This window comes from Typopeltis vanoorti, chromosome 14, assembly GCF_054136105.1.
Source record: "Typopeltis vanoorti isolate ZY-2024b chromosome 14, IOZ_Tvanoo_1.0, whole genome shotgun sequence".
NCBI classification, from domain to species: domain Eukaryota; kingdom Metazoa; phylum Arthropoda; class Arachnida; order Uropygi; family Thelyphonidae; genus Typopeltis; species Typopeltis vanoorti.
Genome location: NC_143562.1, coordinates 55,387,368 through 55,410,702, shown reverse-complemented (window position 1 = coordinate 55,410,702; position 23,335 = coordinate 55,387,368). Strand labels below are relative to the sequence as shown.

The window sequence follows — 23,335 nt, the reverse complement described above, 5'->3', positions numbered from 1 at the left end:
TGTATTTAAACTCATATTTAAGGAAGCCTCATGGTCCATCAGAATATTGCACTATCTACATACTCATTCTTTACTCTTTATGACCTAAATGCCACTAGCCATTGTGAATTGAAGTGAGTGCTACTCTACAGTTTATAGCCATTGTCAAATTAACAACTAGCTCACAACATTCTTGAAAAATTAACAATCAGCTTGTGCAAGCCAGTGCACAACTGATTATATCTAATCATTGCATGCATTCTCATGCCAGCTGTCTGTTTTGTGAGAACTAAAAAACTCAAGTTTCTGTGAAAATGCAACTAAGATGTTTTCATTACACTGCATTGGATGGGCAAAATGGCAATTTCTGGCCATTTTAAGTCAACATATACTCCACCTATAACGGTGTCAACATATAACGGCTTGAAATAATAATGAAACATTCAGTTTTTCAAAATAATATCTCTATTCAATTGCAGGTGCCTGTGGTTGGTTATTATAGGCACAATGATTATGTTACTTTATACATTACTGATTTCTCTTGTCCCATTAGTTAAAAATAGCTGACTAATAAAAATTGAATAATTTTATCCCTGCTCTATCCAATACAATTTCTTTTTAATTTTTTTTTTTTTATTTGAGATGGCTTTTAACATTCAAAATTAAAAACAAAAAGTGCCATTGATATAGCAATCTATCAAAAGCCTTTGCAAAATCTAAGTGTATCACTATATATGCATTTCTCTTATCTAATAAATTTCTCACCTTGTTATAGTACATCAACAGGTTGGTAAAACTTGACTCCCCTTTAACAAACCAATGCTGACAAGCACAAAAAATACCACTGTTATCAATCCACTTTGGTATCTTATCTCTCACCAACCTCTCCAAAATCTTAACTACAACTCCAGATATACAGATTGGCCTATAACTGGTTGCCTTAGCCTCATTCACCGGTGATATGTCATCAAAGAACTTGCTTAACTCCTTATATACCTCTTGATCACTCACCATTAAGTCCTTGTCTACACTTTAGCTTCAGATTTTATACCAAGGATGAAACACCATGATGAACTGCTCACTAAATCCCTTGACCATGTCCTCTATAGCAGTTACTAATCTACCACTTTCATCCACTGACCTCATCTTACCATAATCATATGTCTTTCTACTTGCCACATATCAAAAAAATTCATGACTTTTCTTGGCCTGACTTGCCAACTGAGACGCTCTCCTGGCCTGCTCTTTATGCTCTTCGTGGACTAATTATTACCATTATTCATCTTATGGTGCCTGCAAAGTGCCTTCTTCTTCCAGATCTCATGCTTATTCCCTTATTCATCCATTTTACACCTACTTTATTCAGCCCTTTGACCTTCGGAATATATTCAGATATTGATGCTGTTATATATTTCTTTGTCATTTCCCAAGTAGCATTTATTTCCTTATTGCTCAACTCTTCCTTCCATGCTATAGCTCCAAGCAGTCTTCTAAGCTTGTCATAATCAGCTGTCTTGTACTTCCACATACACATCTATCAATAATTGTCTGGACACCTCCAGTTATTTGAAGTTATGGAACATTCCAAGTTTGTTAATAACATAAAAACTGGTATACAGATAGTAGGAAGCAGTATTTCATCATAGAAGTTAAATACAGGTGGTATGGCAACATGACATGAACTCAGTGACTTCGAGAGAGGTGTCATCATGGGCTGTCACATTGGTGTCATGTCCATACATGCCATTGCTGCTCAACTAGAGCATCCAAAATCAACGTTGATCACATTGCCAACAAGAAATGGAGACATCCTGGCATCACTAGTGCTGAAAATGACTGAGGGACAGGAGGGTGTTAAAACAGGTGGCATGCAAAAACCGGCTGCATTTGGCACAGACCATACATGATGAGTTCCAGAGTATGGGGTGCATTCAACTAGTTTGAAGTGGGACCACCCTCATGGTTCCATGAAGGCAGCTCATTACCTTGATATTCTGGACAATCAGGTGCTGCCTACACTGTGGAGTTTTTATGGAACGAATCCATGTTACTATGAAGACAATAATGCTCCGTGAGACAAATTGGAGCGGTAATTGAGGTCCAGAGCAGCATGTCCTCGATCTGTCATTAAACGCAGTGCTGCTTTGATGGAGGAATGGAGTCTGCTGCACATTGGTGGAAAGACTCCCCAAAAGGGTGCAGGAGGTGATCAAAGCCAAAGGCGGACATACCTGATATTAGGGTTCTCCTTGCTGTATCAATTGTAAATTGTTAAAGTAGCTGGACAATTATTGGTAGATAGTGTATATTCTTTCCTCATAGAAGTTTGTATCGCTACCTGCAATCCACATGATCACTTCATGATCACTCTCACCGAATGAAGGGAAGTGTGAAACCCCACTGACAATTACATCCTCTGATGAAAAAATCAGATCTAAATTCTCGATTCTCATGTGCTCTCCTTTACATACTGCCTGAGATAGTTGTCTCTCAAGAATCTGAGAAATTCATTTTTGTTATTCCCAAATGCTATCTTCTCTCACATTCCAATCTATACCACCATAATTGAAATCACCAATAATAATTACCCTTCCCTTGTTCATTAATCCAAGTTGCTATTATACATTTCTTCATCACCACCCTCCACATTTCCTATCCTATAGCAACATCCAACTAAATAGCTCTTTCTGTCAACCTCCATCTCACACAACACACTGCCTCCCACCATTGCCACTATTTCCCTCTTTCATATCTACCTTATGTGGACTCAATTTTCCTTCTAGTGTCAGCATCTCTCTCTCTCTCTCTCTCTCTCTCTCTCTCTCTCTCTCTCTTCCTTCTTGTCCTTTCTGTCCTTGTGAAAAACACCTTGACATTTATAGATAAGAAATATCCTGATAGTTTAGATGATTCTTTGAATGTACTGATGAAGAAATGATAATAAATATATGCTAATTATATATGCTGCCCACGTACTTGATAATTTGTCTCTATTTTATTTGAGGCAAGTTCTCATTTATGCTTTCTTTTTTCTATTTTTGATGTGTTCATATGAGCAATTTCTCCTAACTAGCCTGTGTGCTTCGAGTAGGATATTCTACATGAACCAAGGTTATTGTATACTCGTGAGTTTTTGAGTGGCAAATGAGAAAAGTTTTGAAAGATGAAGGAGACTTGAGATGGTGTTTATAGGAGAGAATGCTACCTTTATTAGTGGTATGTCGGTTTTGTGCATCTGAGGTTTCAGTAAATTCTGGACAAAAGCAGATGCCTTGAAGTAAAATATTTTGTCGATACCTTCAGTTGATGAAGCCTTTAAGCAAATTGTTTGTTATACTGTTAGAATGCCAATCAGTCAGATTCAATAGATTGTAGGTATTCATGCCATTGATTACTGTCATGTTATCTTTGTCTGTTTTTAATACTATGATGTTCTTGTTGTTGTTGTAATATACTTTTTGAAGAGTTGACCATTCCACTTTTGAGATATTTCTGAGTTATCTAAAGGAAGATGTGAGTAAAGAGGTGAGGATGAAGCTAGTTAGTGAGTGATGAAATATGATAAACTTATTCATCGTTTTGCAGAAATAACGAATGAATTTATTAAGTTTATACCAGACTGTGTCTTGTTCATGTTGCTCATTGGTCAGAAAATTCATGTGACCATATGTTATGTCCCTTCTGCCTCATGCAGCGCCATTCTTGCAAAGTCGTAAATAAATACAGCATATCAGTTTCAATTTTTCAGTACAAGTTTATATGCAAAATTAATATTTGTGAACTGTATTAATAATGCAGAAAGTCTCAAATGTTAATTCGAATGTAGAATGATTAGAATCAGCTGTAACTGTGGGCATGTGAAAATTACTATTAGTTTAATGTTAGTAAAGTAAAGTTATGCACTTTAGTGTAAGAACATATTCGATGTCTTATTATACTGGTGCAATTATGTTAGAAGAAGCAGGTCAGCCTAAGGATTTTGCAGTTTTAGTAGATAGGAAGTTGAAGTTCAATGACCATATAGTGAAGATTGCAAATACAACTCAGATGATAATTGAAATTATCATTATTATTATTAATGTCTGACCTCCATGGAGTTGGAGACTTATCATGGTAGGTACACACTATTGCATGTTATCAAAAATAAATAATAAAACCCTAAAATTCATTAAATATTACCAATTATTATTCAAAATAGCACTTATCTTTCTGGAGCTCTTACTAACGCTACACAACTTACAATCCTCTAGTTAAAATGAACCTTGAGATGCGAAGATAAGGAAATCATTTTGCTTCTTTATAAGACCTTCATATAACCTCACTTGGATTACTGCATTAGGTCTGTCTCTTGGTTTCACTCTCTTCCCACTGTATCACAATCACCATGGTGATTGTGATACAGTGGGAAGAGAGAGAGAGAGAGAGAGAGAGTGTGTGTTAAAGGAGATGATAAGATTGTGGAATACAAATTATGAAGACAAATTGAGAATTTGGGAATTACAGATACTAGCAAACAGGAGAAAAAGAATTGATATGATTGAGAGGGGGGGATAATGTGATTTATTATTATTATTAACATTTGACCTCCATGGAGTCAGAGACTTGTCGTTGGAGGTACACACTATTGCACACAATGTTCATCCAATGTGCCTTAAACTGATTCAGTGTGTCTACATTCACAACACACTCAGGCAATGCATTCCACTTGCTCACCACCACCACCACCACCACCACCTTATACAGTTACCAGCATTAGCCTCTTGTTTACTCCCCCCCCCATTCTATGAAAAATCTCTTCCATGTCAACCTGATAACAACCCCTGGCTATCTTATATGTCTCAATCATATCTCCCCTCTTCCTCCTATTCATGAGGCTGTGCAACTTACATTCTCTCTCTCTCTCTCCTTGTACTCCACATTCCAAAAACCACTGACCACCTTTGTGAATCTTCTCTGGACCCTTTCCCACATATCCTCATCACCATGAAAACCCAGTGACCAAATCTGTGCACAATAATCCATGAGGCCAGAATAAGGCCTTATACTATGGCATCATAACCTCTTTATTTCTACATGTCAGGATCCTCCTCATTGTCATTATCCAATGTAACATCTTCACAACTTGTGCAATGTGGCCCTGAATTTTAGGTCCTTATCAACCATCACTCCTAGATCTCTTAATCTCCTCTACTTCCTTTAAAGTTTCCCCACCAAGTGTATACTTTGCATCCCATAGTTGCTTACCAAATCTCAAAACCTTACACCTTGACAACATTGAACTGACGGTTCCACTTACCTACCTATTCATGCAATCTATTCAAGTCCTCCTGTCAAGCTACAATATCCACTTGACTTTGCATTGCTCTTCCCAATTTAACATCATGTGTAAACAGCTGCATAGCACTAGTTAAACCCATCCCAATATCATTAGCATACAAATTGAACAACAGTGCCCCAAAACTGACCCCTGCAGCATGCCACTAGTGAACTTCCTCTTTCGGGATACTGCTCAACCATATACAACTTTCTGATAACCATCTGACAGCCAGTCACTGACCCAACTCAAAAGTCTGTTATCCAATCCCATCTGGGATTGGATAACTTCACTAATTACTGTAGTTGTCATCACTAAATATAGTATGTAGCCTATTTTTATTGTATTTAGTAATAGAGTAAATCTTCTACTTTGTTTTGCTTACATCTTTGCAGTTTGGTGACTATGAGGGTGGGATGTTTTATTCTATACAGGGACATTTTCATTCCAATCTCTGGAGAAAGATCTGTTTATTATTATTATTATTATTATTATTATTATGTGACCTCCAGGGAGTCTAAAGACTCATTGAGGGAGAGTGTGCCAACAGCATCGAACGATTAACTCCTTCCAACTACTAACCGCACTCAAACTTGCTTAACATTTTGCATGAGTCATTAGTATTATGTGACACCTCCAGGTGTCACATAATACTAATCGACCAATTCCTGTGAATAAAAACAAATCCTTTTATGTTTTATAAAAAACATGAACCCTTCTAATGCTTTATAAAAAACATGAATCCTTCTGTTTTATAAAAAACATAAATCCTTTCATGTTTTATAAGAAGTTGATTGCATCTGGTGATCTCCAACCAAATATTAGAATATGTAGGATTTATTACTATGTAAACAAAAGTGTGCAAAAGAAAATTCTTAGAACATAAAAAAAGTGAAACCTAAATAAAAATAAAAATCGGAAATATATATATATATAATTTTGAACCCCCCCTTCCTGTGTGTGTGTGTGTGTGTGTGTGTGTGTGTGTGTGTGTGTGTGTGTGTGTGTGTGTGTGTGTGTGTGTGTGTGTGTGTGTGTGTGTGTGTGTGTGTGTGTATATACACATGGGGGGGGGGGAGTTCAAAATTCCACATACAAACTTTGAGGAGAGGTAGAGAACATCAAAATCAACCATATTCACATAGGAAAACGTGACCGGAAATGCCACTGGAAGGTACTAACAGGGACACAAAGATACAGAAATAACACAAGGCAGTAAGTAGTGTAAAAAACTTTATTAGGCTTCAATAATAGTTGGATACATAATATGGTTTCACATCAGGTGCTCAAAGTTACGACCATTAGCAGTGATGCATGCCTGACACTGACGACACATTGATTGCAGTACATTTTCGAAAATACCTAGAGCTTCCTGGATATTAGCAGTGGTGATGGTGATTCTTGCCATGAAGTTCATGTCAGAGGCAACAGGCATTTCATACACCATGGCTTTAAGGGTCCCCCACAGAGAGAAATCAATGCTCGATAAATCAGATGGGCATGGGGACCATGCGAAGTCGTCCACCATGCCCAATTCATTGAGCCCCAAAGGACCTGTCCAAATACTGATGCACAGAAAAATGCCAAAATGGGCTGGAGCCCTGTCGTGTTGGAACCACATCTGCCGATGCACAGTCATTGGAACATTGTTCAGTAAATCTGGTAGAACTTCTTCCAGAAAGGTCCAATTCTTCTGGGAGTCCAGTCGGGGTGGTAACAGGTATGGGCTGACTAAACAGTAAGCGATGATACCTGCCCATACATTAATGGTGAAATGTTGTTGTGCAGCATGTGATCGCACAGCATGTGGGTTCTCATGGGCCCACACATGAGCATGGTGGTGATTGAAGACCCCTTCATGGATAAATGAAGCTTCATCCGTGAACAAAACACAAGTTGGAGAATCCAAGTCTATGGCACTTTCTGCAGAAACCACTGTGCGAATTCCACACATTGAGGATAATCTTCAGCCATCAGTAACTGGACCTGCTGCAGATGAAATTGATGTAAGGACTCAGCAAAATGCATAATACAGTGGATCGAGATACTCCTACAGCAGAAGCAACGGCATATGTGCTTGTCTCTGGATTATTGTCCATCGCATACAACACCTCCTCTTCCATGGTGGGATTTCACGTCAATTGTGGCCACCCACTATCATGCCTGCGATCCCTGAATGATCCATAGTCACACAAATTCTGATGCAAATGCGCAAACATTTGGTGATGCAGCACACTTCTGTTTGGGTACCTTTTGTGATACATTTGTACAGCGGCTCGTCCATTACCGTCAGCTAACCCATGAACAAGGTGCATGTCTTCCATCTCAGTGTTTGTAAAACGAAACATATTCTTTGTACAACGTCATCAAAAGCTTGAATGAGGAAGCCCCAATTGTTTACCTGGAGTGCTGCTGAACAGCACCACCTATCACTTTCGGGTGATGTTTCCGGTCATGCTTTCCTATATGAATACGGTTGATTTTGATGTTCTCTACCTCCCCTCAATGTTTGTATGTGGAACTTGAACCACCCTGTATGTATGTATGTATGTATATATATATATATATATATATATATATATATATATGTATGTATGTATGTATGTATGAGGATTGATTTATTCGGTTGCTATACATTTTTATAAAAAGATTGAATGACTAGAACCGAGAGAAATGAAAACAAAGTTTATTAGTACTACACAACTAGTTTCAGCTTATATCAGTCTTCATCAGGTGCACATTAAAAAAAGAAGAAATAACCAGTAAAACATGGAGGAAATAACTGTAAACAACACGGAAAATTAGTGTATATATATATATATATATTTCAACAATGAAGTCTGCGCATTCAAAACTGCTTCCTCGTTGCCTTCATTGTTGGACGTATGCATGCATATAGCATCTCATGAACCCCAGTATTTGACCGCAGCACAATGATGACAGTCTGAAAGGTTGTAACTCAGGTTGTTGTTGAGAATGATTTCCTTTGATTCTATTATCATCCTTTCTAATTCACCATGGTAACAGAAAATGTTATTAGACTTTTCCCATAGGACTGTATGGCTAGGGTTTTCTTCATTAGAATTGGCCGAGAATAGAACGTGACTAGACAAAGCACTGGCTCGCGTTCTCTTGTAAGTAACGTCTCTCTTGTGCTCCTCAATGCATAACTTGATTGGCTTCTCTGTTTGGCCAAAGGTATGACACAGTTGCACCAGATCTGGTAAACACCAGGATATTTAAGATTATGATGTCTAGGTTTCAGATGGCTCACTAGGGACCGGATTTTTGGAAGAGGAGTAAATAAAGTTCTTATGTTGTATTTCCTAAGAACCTTGGCTAATTTGAATGAGATAGAGCTTATGTATGGTATAGAAATATTACCTTTTACACTATTGGTCTATTCATTATGGCCACCGGGAGGATTTAATAGGAATTTATTAGTACTTTTTTGAGAATAACCATTTAGTTGAAAAGTAGACTACTAGAAAATTGAGTTCTTTATTAAGTTCTATCTCATCATCATCAAGAAGAGAGGCGAGCATAATGTCCTAGAGTAGAAATGATTCGAAACTTTTGAGGAGGATAATGATGGGAATGACCATGGAGATATCTGTTGGTGTGCATAGGTTTTCTGTAAATTGCGATTTTAGGTTTTTCTGAGGAACAGGTCAGTTTGACATTCAAAAAAGGAAGACAACCATTAGCTTCAAACTCAGTCATAAATTTTATGTTTGGGTGTTGACTATTTAGATGTTCAAGGAAGTTCAGGAGAGATTCACGGCCATGGCTCCAAATCAGGAAAATGTCGTCAATATATCCAAATTCTTGTTGAAAGCTTATTTTGCACTTGGTTAGACTATAATAAATTTAGTTTAATCCTTTATCCATCATCATCATCAAATTCCTGCCATGTACCTTCAAGGGGTGTACAGGATATGATAGTACTACATGAAAAATTTACATCATTTACTAACTTCCTATCTACAATTTTCCTCCAAATCAGTCTGTTACTTGTCAAGACTCCAACATTACCAGATCTTTTATTTCTATCGTCTAAGGCACTTTGTACCATATCAATCCACCTATATCTCGGTCTTCCTCTGGGTCGTTTTCCTGCCAACCTGGCAGAAAACACTTGTTTTGCTAATCTTTCTTTGCCCATTCTGTTTAAGTGACCATACCATCTGAGATTAGCTCTGCTAATGCATTCCTGGATGCCGACAATGTCAAGTTCTTTCCTAATATTCTCGTTTTTAATATGATATTGCCATTGATGCCATCTGTTCATGCCTATAATCTTTCTCAGGACTCTCATATCTGCGGTCTCTAGTCTTTGGTCAAGTGTTTTACTTCTGACCCAGCTCTCAGATCCATAAGTTTAAACTGGTTTGAACACTGTCTTGTATACAGCTAATTTAGTGTTCCGACTAATTTCTTTCTTATTCCATATGAATTTATTCAATTGACTTCCTACTGTTATATATGGTTGTTTCTATATGTATATGTTTAATTTGTTGTTTACTTAAATCTATCCTTTCTTACCTAAAACCTTATACAATCAAAATCCTACCGGCTGCTCTATTGTTAAATATTTATCTTTTGTGATTTATTCTCTTTATTCACTTGCTTTAATCTTATTCTTATATCCAGGATTGTTTCCTCTTCGGATACTGGCAAATTTATACAGGGTGTTCGGGATAAATTTGACAGTTTCGTAAGGAAAAAGAAAATCTTCTTTGTATCTATTAAATTTAATGAATTGACAAAAAAACATTACAGGCAGAGTTAATTACAATACTATCAACAAGATTTACTCAAAATAACCACCATTAGCATCGATCACAGCTTCAATTCTACTTCGGAACCTCGAACAAGCTGATGCTACAGTCTCCCTGGGAAGGGCCGCAAAAACTGTTTTAATTTTATCCATTAACTGGGCTTTTGTATTACTGGAAGCGCGATTGGTGTCTTTTTCAACTGCGCCCCATACAAAATAATCCATGGGGTTAAGGTCTGGGGAGTTTGGAGGCCAAACATTTGGACTGGTGAAGTCGTAGAAATTTTCAGACAACCATTTTTGACTTTTCCCAGAGGTGTGGCAAGGGGCCGAATCCTGCTGCCATACATACGGCCTACATTGGCTACCCTTGTTATCCAGGGCTTGACTACAGTTAGCAACTCCACGAACAAAGCCCGAATTCCAATGCCAGGGTTCTTCAACACCTGTTCCTGCAGATTTGCGAGGAATTCTGCTGTACGAACGCAATCAGATCGTCTGCTAGGGATCTTTCTTCTTGCTACATCCTCGTAGTCACCATTGCAAGTCTCTAGTTCATGCCTGATTGTTTTTACTGTATTCAGGGAGCATTGGGCAGCAGTCGTAATATCCTTATTTTGATGGCGGGCACGAATCATCATGATACAAGTTATTCTCTTCCATGATTCAGGTGGGTTCCAGCTATCCATCCTTTCTGACATCTTGTATATGAATGAAGAAGGGTCCAAACTTTTAAATGAAGAGAAGTGTGTGTTAATACATGTAACTTACGGAAAAATATAATTAATTATAAATATGTCAAATTTATCCCGAACACCCTGTATTTTGCTGCACCAGCCAGTATCCTATAGCAGAAAAGATCCTTGCTCAGGGAGACAATACTAGAGTCTGAAGATTACTTATACAATATCTTACTTAAACTGCCATATAGATTCAGATTATTGCAGTCGTGACCTAAATCTATTATTATATTCACTCTCTAAATCCTTCCTGCCAAAATAGGTTCTATTTTTATAAGTGGTAATTTGGAATCGTAATCAGGCATGACTCAGGTTCAGGTAAATATGACATGTTTATTGGAATATCTAAAACACAATACAAAATTCATACACTCAATTATGCTCAATACTAAATAAAACTCGAACTAAGAGATTAACACATTCTAAACTAATTAAATCTTATAAGGCATGCTAAACACAGTAACTGCACATTGGGATATAGATAGCAAATGATATGAAGTTAAGCTAAATTCCTTTCAGTAGTATTACTTTTAAGAGAAAAACTAACAAACATTCTAATGTTACTGAGATACTAAATTCTACTATTCTTATCGCATCAAGTTAATCTTATCACATACAAAATTACAAAAGATCTCTTCCAAACAATTCTTCTTACTCTCAAAGGAGGTTAACTTTCTAAATAGAGACTGTCCACAGAGTTCTTTAGAATACAGTTCTTAATTTCACATTCGTAAACAATCTTCTCTCTTCTAATGAACTTTCACACAAAATTAGAGTAATTGCACCTTACCAAGCTTTTTCTGCATCGTTCTGCGCCACGTGTCTGGATACTTCCCATCTATTGGCTGTCCATACATCAATTTAGGGGTTATGCTATCTTCATTCCTTCTGCCGAAAACTGACTCAAATCTTTGCGTTTCAGGAACAATTCGATGGGACTTTTCAGCGACGGCTTGATTCTGCTAGGACTGGAATTTTTACCTTCAGCTTTGCATAGAAACCTACTTCATTTTAAGAACGCTTGCAGTCCGACATCTTATCACAGACTTCACCCCGCCTTTACGCGAAACTGCCCGCTAACTTCCGAACCACCAAAACAGGAAAACGTTACGACCAGAGAGAGTCCTCCAATACGGGCTCAACCCCTTATATTCTTCTATAGAGCGCCCTCTTTTCTCAGTTCCCTTTTTGCACACGGGCCCTTATCTTTTCACCCCCTTTGGGTTCATCCTTCGCTTTTACGGCGCTGTTATACTTGGATTCACAGAATACATGGCAATGTAAATTTCCGAGTAAGCTATAGCCACTAGCGTTACGCCGTACACTTGTAGCTTTATGCCTTCCAGGAATTATTTAGCAGCTTTTTAGATGACTCACAGTAAATTTTACATAGCTTAAGTGAGGCTTAAATTTAAATCAGATTATCTCTCTTTTTAGACATACTTAAAATGAAATCTTAATATAATCAAATCAGCTTAAATATAAGGCACTTGAAATAAAGAATACAAATTTTACATAAAGTGAAGAAGTTTCACTTTTAATTACAGTTGATGTGCAGGCATTTCTCTTTGTCTGCAAGTTTTATATGTTAGGGTCTAAATGAATGGTTTCTTTTCAAGATTCCTTCATTTAGGATCTAACAAAGCCCCCCCCCTCTTTTTATAAAAAAAAGTTTTTCTAATTCTTTTATAAAAACTATTTTTGCTTCTCCCTCAATCCTCTGGGGATAAACCTTGCATTCTTTCTGGGCTGAATTCCCTAAAAGGGTTAATCATGGGCTGCCTAACACCTACATAGTTAATTTCGAGAGTGTCCTTGCTGTTCTCACTCTTTTCGTGGATTGCAACCTTTTCTTCAGTTTGTGTCTTTTCTTCTTCTGGTTTGATTATCTCAGGTTCCTTTATGGTCCTTGATGGGGAGACCTCACTCAGTTTCGGATTTTTGAGTGTGTTAAACCCTGTGTCTCCCTCCCCTTTAGCCTGCGATCCCCTTTTGACCCCAGTGTTCTCTTTATTTCTTCCCTGAAAACAAACTTCCTTTCTAGTGAAATCACAAGAAAATCCAAACTTAAATAGGAAATCACTTCCTAGGATTACTCTTAGGTGAGGAAGAGAGTTCCTTGGCAGGACTATAAAATTGTGCCAAGCGGATATTCCAAAATTTGGCAAGTTCACTCTCAGCCTCACAGATTTAGTAGCTTGAGTAATAGTGGAGGATATTCCCAGAAGTTTGATGGGTCTTCTTAGGTGTTTTACCCTTCCCTTCATATATGGCTCAATCTCCCTGAAGTAGTTATTGGGGATAATAGAAGCCTGAGAGCCTGTGTCTACTAGTGCCCTAAAATTTCTCCCACATATCCTTCCTTCGACTGTTAATTCCGTGTTTCCCTTTTGATTTCGTCCCCCTTTCCTTCCCTCCCGTTTGTTACACACATGACTTTGCCTCAAAACGATAGTTCTTAGAAGCAGTTACGAGATAGATGTCCCAACTTATTGAAGCTATAGCATCTTGGGAGCTCCCAGGAGTAACCTCTAGAATTATCTCCATCTGAGGACATAGGAGAATTCCCGTTGCATTTAGCTGACAGCTCTGATAACTTACTCATCATCGTGTCCATTTTATCAAGAAATGGGGCCTGCATCTTCTCAACTTCCTGGTGGATCATGTTATTAATTCTTTCCTCTGGAAATGAGGAGTTCTTGTGATTTGCCCTTGAAGCTGTTGTCAGTTGACCTAGTACAGCATCAAGACGCTCCATGATGGGCTGTTGTAATCTCTCTACTTCTTGTTGGATCAATGAGCATACTTCGCTAAGACTTGGGCTGCTATTTGCAACCTGGGAGACTGTCTCAGGTCTACTAACTTCACATCCTTTCTGTGCCCTCTGCTTTTCTTTCCTCTCTGTATGATCTACCTTAGTGTCCTGATCCCTAATGTTGCTTCTCTCGTCTCTAATGACATTGACGGACCCAACTGAGGCTACAGGACAAATGTCTCCAAGCAGTTGCTCTCTTTGTCTTACTGCTGTCAGGCATTCCTCTAAATTTGTTATGTCCTTCCCAAACGCTGTTTTCTTCAGTTCTTGTCTCAATCCCCCTCTAATATGTTGGAAAACTGCCCAGTTAAGATGGTGCCGGTCTTTGTCAGAGACATTTAAAATATTGGCAAGAGCTAAGACTTGGTTGTGGTAGTCTGATACACTTTCTTTGTCTTTCTGTACCATCTTCTGGAGCTTCCATAGATTTGGTCCCACATTCCCTACTTTAGAGAACTGGTATATTAGGACCTCCTTAAATTTATTGTAATCTCTAGTTTCTTTTAAGACAGGCGAGGAATAAAAGTATGTCCTTGCTTTCCCAATAAGCTTACTTCGGAGAAGAATTAGCAGTTGGAGCTCACTCCACCTACCAATTCTTAGTTCTTCTATGTACTCAAAAAATGCTAGAACGTCATCAGATTCCTCCCCCGAGAACTGAGGAAAGACCTGTTGAGGATTTATCATCCTAAAGAATTCAGAGTCATCTAAATCTGAGCTCGATGGTTGAAGCATACCTGCATTCATCTTACAAACTTATTTAAATTTCCTTTTTCCACACTCTTTGATATTCCAACAAATGCCTGATTGCCTTATATAAATCCAAGACCAACTTATAGTGATTATTCCCTATTAACCTTAATTTTAGGGTCTAACACTACCATACCAGCTTTGTTGATTCTGTTGTCTATTTCCATATTTAATTTACCATCTTCACTAAAAATTGTGCCTAAGTAGCTGAAATGTTTTACTTGTTCCACAGGTTCTCCATTCACACATTTTCGATGATTCTGCCTATTTTCATTGTCTTTGTCTTTTTATTGCTGACCTTCATACCATATCTATTACAACAGTTATTCAATTTAGTCAGAGAATCTTGCAGACTTGTAGTGGATTTATTTAGAAGTATAACATCGTCCGCATAAAGCAAAGAGCTGACATTAACATCTCCAATTCTGATATCATGTTTAATATCACTTTCCTTCATAATGTGATCCATATAGATAATGAATAACAGAGGGGATAATGTACATCCCTTGTCTCACACCAGATTTAACATTAAACCATCTTCCTGTACTTCCTTCAATTCTAACTGCTGACTTACAACTCAAATAAAGACTAAGTATTGCTTGATATAATGCCCCCATTGACACCATATAACTGTAGCGTATTGAATAGCTTCTCTCGTGGCACCTTGTCATATGCCTTTTCCAAATCGACACTTAAATACAGATCTTTGTTATATTCCCATGATTTCTCCACTATTTGTTGTAAAGTGAAGATCTGATCCTGACAGCCTCTGTTTGACCTGAATCCAGCTTGTTCTTCACCAAGTTTTCTTCCATAATTCTTCTCAACCGTTTCTCAAGTATACTTGAGAAATGGTTCAGAAGAATTGTTGAGAAGAGGTATATTGAGAAGAATTGTTGAGAAGAGGTATATCCCTGCTGAGTGTTCCTTACCAGGAACACTCAGCAGGGATATACCTCTGTAATTCTCACATTCAGTTTTATTTCCCTTTTTATATATGGGTACTATGAGAGCTTTACTCCAATCACTGGGAATTCGTCCCTCTGTCCAGGCATTCTGAACTATGCAGTGCAGCCACTATAAGACTTTTATACCACCATACTTCAGCATTTCTGGTCGAATATCATCTACTCCTGCTGCCTTTCCACATTTCAAGTCTTTGATGGCTTTTTCTACTTCAAGTATGGATATGTATTCCTGACTGTATGCCTGTTGAGTGTTTTTTACCTCTGCTATCACTGCTTGTTTCATTTAGCAATTTTTCGAAGTAATTACTCCATACTTCAAGGATATCTTTTTCTCCTGTTTTCATGTCACCTTTATCATCTCTAACTCCTTTTACAGCCCTCTTTCCTCCATTTCTAAGCTTCTTCAACAGCCTCCAGACTATCTTACCACCTTCTTGATATTTATTTTCTATGTTCTTCCCAAAGTCCTCCCATGACTTTTGTTTAGCTAGTTTTACACAATGTTTCGCTTTCTTTACATTTGTCTCTGTATTCTCTAAGAGAAAAAGCTGACTTATTAGCCAGGAACTTTTGATATGGTTTCTTCTTTTCCTTCACTGCCTCTTTAACTTCCTGTGTCCATCATGGAGTTGTAATTTTTCTATCCTTGCAGACAACTTCACCACATGCCTCTCTAGCTGAATCAATCATGGCTTTCTTCAAGGTTTGCCACTGAATCTCCAAGGTTTGGTTCCTGTTCTCAAACTCTTTCATTTTTTCTTCAATAATCTTTGTATATGTTAGTCTACAGTTCACATCTGAGAGCTGCTCAACTTTTATTCACTTTAAAACTTTCTTACACGTTATTCTTTTCAATATGAAATTCAATTTTATCCTGCTTAAGACTAAATAGTGATTGCTTCCAATTTCAAATCCTCTGTATGCTCTGGTGTCCTGCACCAGGGAGAAAACATCACTATCAACAATAACATAGTCAATGAGACTTTTCTTATTCCTTGCCTCTTCTCTCCATGCGAACTTGTGCACATTTTTATGTTGGAACATGGTGTTAGTAATAACAGGTCCATGTCCTGAGCAGAAATCCAACAGGTATTTGCCATTATTAGCTTTGGTCTTTTCTCCAAATTTTCACAAAATATTTTTGTATGTCTGACAATCACTTCCTACTCTGCTATTTAAATCCCCAACAAGGACCAACTTTTCCTTTTTCATTGTGTCAGTAGCTTTCTCTAGAGCCTCAAAAAATTCCTCCACTTGTAGCTTAGTAGAGCCTTCTGTGGGACCATAGGCACAAATAGTCTCATTGTCCAGTCCCCCATTCTGATATTTACCCACATCACTCTACTTGAGACTGCCTGCCATTCAAGAAGATTAGCCTCGCATTTTGTGTTGAATACTATGGCTACTCCTTTTCCTTGATTGTCATTGCCTGAATATAACATTTTGTATTTATTGCTCAGAAAATCTCACAAGTTTTTGTCTTTTTTGTTTCAGTCACCCCTATTATGTCGATCTGGTACTTATCTAATTCCTCAGCTAGCTCCATTTCTTTGCCATTCACGTTTCTTATGTTGATAGTACCAATCTTTAACTCTGGTGATGTTGAGTTGGGGTGTGTTTTCAGATTTGTTGCAGTAGCTGACTTTTCGCTGTTCGCCCTGGTTCTCTGGCGAAAACAATGGGGCCTTGTTTAACCGGGCGACGCTCCAGCTGGCATGAAATTTTGTCATGTTGTACCATCCTTTATCCAAGTGTGAGCAAACAGTTTGCGCCTGAAAATATCTTCAGGACTGAAGAAAGGTAGTGCAACACCAGGCTACTCGGAGCAAAGGTGGACCAAGCTATCATCACTCCTATCTCAGAATCTCTCATAATGCAAAACACATCCCCTTGAGAATATGTATAATGTTATGCATTAAGAAAGTATAATATACATTATACATATCTGCAAGGAGATGTGTTTTGCATTATGGGAGATACTGAGATAGGAGTGATGATAGCTTGGTCCACCTTTGCTCCGAGTTGCCTGGTGTTGCACTGCCTTTCCTCAGTCCTTAAGATATTTTCAGGACTGAGGAAAGGTATTTGCAAACTTTGTTTGCTCACACTTGGATAAAGGATTAAACTAAATTTATTATATCCAAATTCTTGGTCTTAAAAGATAGGAAGAGATGGCCTGCAATGGGTAATTCGTTGACTCCTATACTTGCTAACATCTATCTAGAAGATCTGAAAGTTAAAGTCACAGTATCTATCATACTTGGTTTTGAACTCATTCACAGTCATGGCACCCACAACAGAATCTGGCAACCTATTCCACTCATTCATTACTCTCGAAACAAAAAACCTAGTTCTAATACAATTGTCAACTACACTCTTACTCAGTTTCCATGGATGGCCCCTAGTTCTCCCACCACCAGACCTGTTCTGAAAAAATTATAGGATAACATGTAGTTTGTTCCACCACTTTTTGCTCCTCACAGTAACTTATTGGAGACACACATAACATCACAATTCCAAATGATTAGTAATTTATTTGCCACTAACGAAAGCACTTCTATTCACACTTATTCTTTTCCTTCCTTATATTTGCCAATCATTCTCACATGGTTCATGTCTGATTAATGTCAGATCACATATTTACACATTTTAGTAATTTAAATGCCAGCCTGGTTGGCCAAGTGGTTAGTGTATCTGCTCTTCAGTCAAAAGGCTGCAGATTTGAATCCTGCCATGGACATGGATGTTTGTGATTGTCTGTGAAATACTAGTGGTGGTGGTGGGTGGTAGATGGCATTGATGTAGATAATGATGGTAGTTGCAGTTTGTTGTAGTTGGTGGGTGTTGAGTGGTGGAGACAGAGAGTTGTAAATTAGGTGTGCTCCCTCAATGAGTTTTTGGACTCCTCGGAGGTGTCATATAATAATAATAAATATATCAACCAAATATAGGACTTTCTTTAATTATTGGTTTCTAATATATCATCAAACAAACATTTCCTCCTCCCCTATGCAGTTTTGACTTCAATCAACGCACATTGCTACCATTTGCAGCAGGCTCATCTGATATGCAAACAGAAAAGTTTAGACAAATTCTAGTGCTCTGTTCCAAGGTTGAGTATGGCAAAATCTTAAGCCCCCCCTTGCCCAGGTTGAAAATGCCCCCCTGGCATTTTCCACCAGGACCTCTTTCAGGATGTTGTCGGTGAGTGCTTTTCCCTGGAATATGAGCAGCTCTGGTTAGTGGTAGGGTGAGCCTGTTAATGAGTGGAACTAACACTGAGTTGGACGATCTCTCAGTCACATGTAGGGAGTGGTTTGAGGGATTGCCTAATTTTTAGAGGCAGCTTTACTTATACAGTGAAGTGGTTGTGGCAATGCTGTAGCCAGTGAAGTCTTAACTGAGGCTTGACTATTGCTGTTTCTGGGTCTGGCTCTCACGGATGTGCTTTTGCGCAGAAGGGGCAGTGATATGAGTGGCTCTGCTCAGTGGCGGAGTGAGCCTGCCACTGGGGGGGACAACGCTGAGTTAAATGATTACTAAGGTCGCTCATTGTTGGGTGATCTGAGTGATTGCATGAGTTTTTGGAGAGGTAACCCTGCACTTAAACAGGAAACTGGTCTGGGTAGTGACCCTTCCTTTAATGCATAGCATTATATATGTCCTCAAGGAGATGTGCTTTGCATTATGGGATACTAAGGCAAGTGATGTGAAGTCAGTCCACCTTTGCCACGAGTTGTCCCAGTTCTGAAGATACTTCACTTTGTTTGCTGACACTTGGATAAAGGATTAAACCAAATATATAATTTATAGTATAACCAAGAAAAAACTTCCAACTTCCACCTAAATTAGGAGATTTGGTAAATATGTACTTTAAATACTTTATATCAAGAAAAAATAACTTATTAATTTCAATTATTTTAAAATGTCTTAAATATTATTTGAAAATATAACCAATTTTCATGGGCTTCCTGATCACAAACAGAGAAAATAAAGTCTGATCTATAACACAAAAGTAAAGAAAAATGCCATACCATGTTTTCATAAAGCAGTTCTTTCAAAGACTGACACCATTTCCTGAAATGATTGCAATCTTTAATATCAGAAACATTCAGAAGAGTATCACTTCTTTGATCTGTTCCTATAGTAAAGAAAGGTGCACACATTATAATAGTACAAAATCCTATTGTCCATTGTCCAAATGTGACTTACAATTGCAGTTCATCCTAATATATACCAAAACTATATTATTATTATTATTATTATTAAACAAGACCTCATGGAGTCAAAGACTCATCTAGGAGGTCCTTTTATCTTACACACACATCTCATCATACCGTGTCTTAAACACATTCAAACTACTTGCAGACACCACGCTCTCAGGCAAGGCATTCCAATCACTCACAACTCTGCACGAAAAAAACCTGCCTCTCACTCCCTTACTCACACCCTCCTTATACAGTTTCCAGGGATGACCTCTGGTTCTCCCCTGATCTCCCACTATTCTCTGTAGAACTTCTCCACCATTGATCCTATAACAACCCCTTACCAACTTGTAGGTCTCTATCATATCTCCCCTCTTCCTTCTCTCCACGAGACTCTGCAAATTACATCTTTTCAATCTTTCCTCATACTCAACATTCCAGAGGTCAGAAACTACCTTAGTCAGTCGCCTTTGGACCCTTTCCAACATCTCTTCATCCTTCTGAAAACCCGGTGACCAAATCTGGGCACAATAGTCCAAGTGTGGCCTAATCAAAGCCTTATACATTGGAACAAGTATCTCCCTACTTCTACATGTCAGTGTCCTCCGCATCATTCCCAGAAGTCTTTGTGTTGTCTTCACAATTTTGGCGATGTGTCCCCTAAATTTTAGATCCTTATACTTCTATAATATAATATACTCCTTATAATATATATACTAAAAACTATTACAGAAAGTAATAGTTTTTAGTATATAGTATATATATTTACTATATTTAGTATATATTTACTATATACTAAAAAGGAATTACAGAAAACAGAAAAATTTATTTAATATTCTTTATTATATAATTTAATATTCTCTAACATAGAATATTAAATTTATTTAATATTCTATATTAGATATTATTAGATATTATATTATATTATATTCAATATTAGAATATTAAATTTTTTTGATATTGTATAATAACACCTTCCTTGTACTTTAGAGTAAATGCTGGCCTGGTTGGCCGAGTGGTTAACATATCTGCTCTCCAGCCAAGAGGCTGTAGATTCAAATTTCACCAAGGGAATGGATGTTTGTGATTTGTCCTACTAACTGTTTACCATATGTACTGCTATAATTGTGTCCAGGTGCAGTATAACCTTTGATGTCCTTGCACCATAAAAATCAAATCAAACAAACTTTAGATTAAGTACAGCTTATAATGAAAAGAACTCTTGACTAGAGTAAAAGATAACATAGTGGAAGGAAAGGTAGTCAGTGTATTGTGTTGTTCCAGGTATGACAGTGATAAGTTGAGATAACAAGCAAATATCATGAATAGCATGGTAGAAGAGTTGTTAAGGAAAAGTAGTGCAGTCTGTTTGTGATGAGTATCAGGGATAGATGGAACTGTATAAGAGTGATGCTTGCAGTGAACAGAAGATATGAGTAAGTAAGAGGTAATGCAGAAGAGATTGAGGGAACATGTCTAAATGGAGAGACAAGTAGTGTGAATGAGGAGAATGAGGAATCAAGTGAAACAGAGAAATGTAGGAGTTGGGATGGACAAGAAGACAGTGCATGAGAAGGGTGCAACTGTAAGCAAGTGAATATGTGAGTAGACAAGAAAGAAATGGAATGGCCAGTGATGTAAGGAGAGCATTTGGATGTGGAGAAAATTATGGAATAAGTAGTGAGACAGAGCAATTGCAAAGGGGGAGGTGTGGAAGGAGCATATTTCACAATGCTAGGACTTGTCATGAATTATGTTTGTTTATGAAATTGGTTGGTAAAAATAGTAGATTAATAATAATCACTGCAGAGGATATAGATGGGAAATTAATTTGGTAATTATAATTTTTGATTATCCTACTGGTTGGCCAAGTGCATATTCACTCTCCAGCTAAAAAGGCTGCAGATTCGAATCCCACCATGGGCGTGGATGTTCGTGATTGTCTGTGAAAATATTAGCGGTGGTGGTTGGCGGTAGATGGCATTGGTGTAGATGATGAAGGTTGTTGTGGTTGGTGGAGACAGAGTTGTTGAATAGGTATCCTTCCTCAATGAGTCTTTGGACTCCCTGGAGGTGTTATGTAATAATAATAATAATAATATTTCATCGATATGAATGTGACATCATGCAGAACATGAGTGCAGTGGGAAGGAAGGAGGAGGAATTGATGGTGAATGAGCAGGAGATATTGGGAATTGAGTAAACTAATAAGTAATAGGACTTGATGATATATCACCACTAGTGTTGCCAATTTAGCTCTTTTGGAGCTAGATCTAGCTCCTTTTTTTCTTTCCTAGCTCCAAAAATTTTAATCTAGCACCTAACTCCAAATCTAACTTCTTCAGAACTTGTTTCAGCTCTTTTTAGTCATTTTTATAACCTACTCTTATAAACATGTAAAGAGATTAATTCCTTTAATCTCTTTGCATGTAGACATGTAAAGAGATTAAAGGAGTATGGAAAATCTCTTCATCCTTTGGAAAACCAGATGATAATATTTCTGTGTACCAAATCTGTGTACACTAATCCATATGAGCTTGATCAAGGCCTTATTGGAAATGGTCCAGAGACAACTGAATTGACTAAGGTGGTTTCTAATCTCTCTGGAATATTGGGTATGAAGAAGAGGAGGAGGAGGTGGACTAGGACTGACATATATAAGTTTAAGCAGTTATCAGATTAATGTGGAAGACGTTTATCATAGGATGGGGAGAGAAGACAGCAAAAGAACAAGAGACTATCCCTTGAAGCCATATAAGGAGGATGTGAACAGGATGGAATAGGAGTGGGGTTTTATGCATATAGATTGGTGGGTGATTGGAATACATTACCTGCTAGAGTAGTGAGTGTGAAGACAGTGAATGCATTTAAGGAATAGTTTAATGAGTTGCATGCATGACTGGGACCTTTCATGACAAATATTTTGGCTCTAATGATAATAATAATTGTTATTATTATTATTACTTGACATTTCCAAGGAGGCCAAAGACTAATCGAGGGAGGGCACCCACTCTGCAACTCTCCATCTCCACCACTCAATCCACCAACCACAGCGAACTGCAACTACACTAAAGCCATCTACTGCCCACCACCACTAGTATTTTCACAGACAATCACAACATCCAAGCCCGCGGTGGGATTCGAACCTGCAGCCTTTTGACTGGAGAGCAGATACGCTAACCACTCGGCCAATCAGGCTGATAATAATGATGATGAGCAAGGAAATATAGTTAAGCTGGGTGTGAGATATATTTGTGTAGGTACATTGAATTCAAGTAAAGAAATAAGTTAGCATGAAAAATGCAGGTACAGTTAAATGCTGTAGTGAATGATGAGGAGTAATTTATTAAGTAATAATTAATCTCCAGAAATGTATTAATTTGAGAGTATTCTGTGTGTCATTTTTTCATTTCAATAATTTAAATTTTGTCTGTTTTTTTTCTATTAATAACCTAAAAGCCTTTAGGTTGAAGATGAATTTCATCACCCAATGTGAAACTACCATCCTGCTTATTGCAGGGAAGTGGCTTCAACAAGTTCTAGGGCAGAGTTTTAGACTATGTAAAAAATAAATAAAAATATGCAAAATTAATAAACAAATAGAAAAAGAAAATAATTGATATTTATTTAGCTTATTTGTGATATTCTTCTAGTATTATATACAGAATCTTTAGAGTACAAAAACAATTTGCATAGTACACAAACAGCAACAATTTGGTTAACAGTGAGACCAGTTTGAAAAATTGTTACAGACAACAAGGAACTAAAGTCATAATTAGTGCCA

At 37.6% G+C, this 23,335-nt stretch overlaps 1 protein-coding gene across 2 annotated transcripts in view; it reads right to left on the bottom strand.

Moving 5' to 3' along the window:
* Positions 1-23,335, bottom strand: part of LOC150099492 (prosaposin-like) — a 149,064-nt gene that overhangs the window by 19,265 nt on the left and 106,464 nt on the right. For both annotated transcript variants that reach the window (XM_090403867.1, XM_090403866.1), the window contains exon 9: positions 19,381-19,487. In XM_090403867.1, the coding sequence (XP_090259993.1) occupies positions 19,381-19,487 (107 nt within the window). The remainder of the gene's footprint in view (positions 1-19,380; positions 19,488-23,335) is intronic.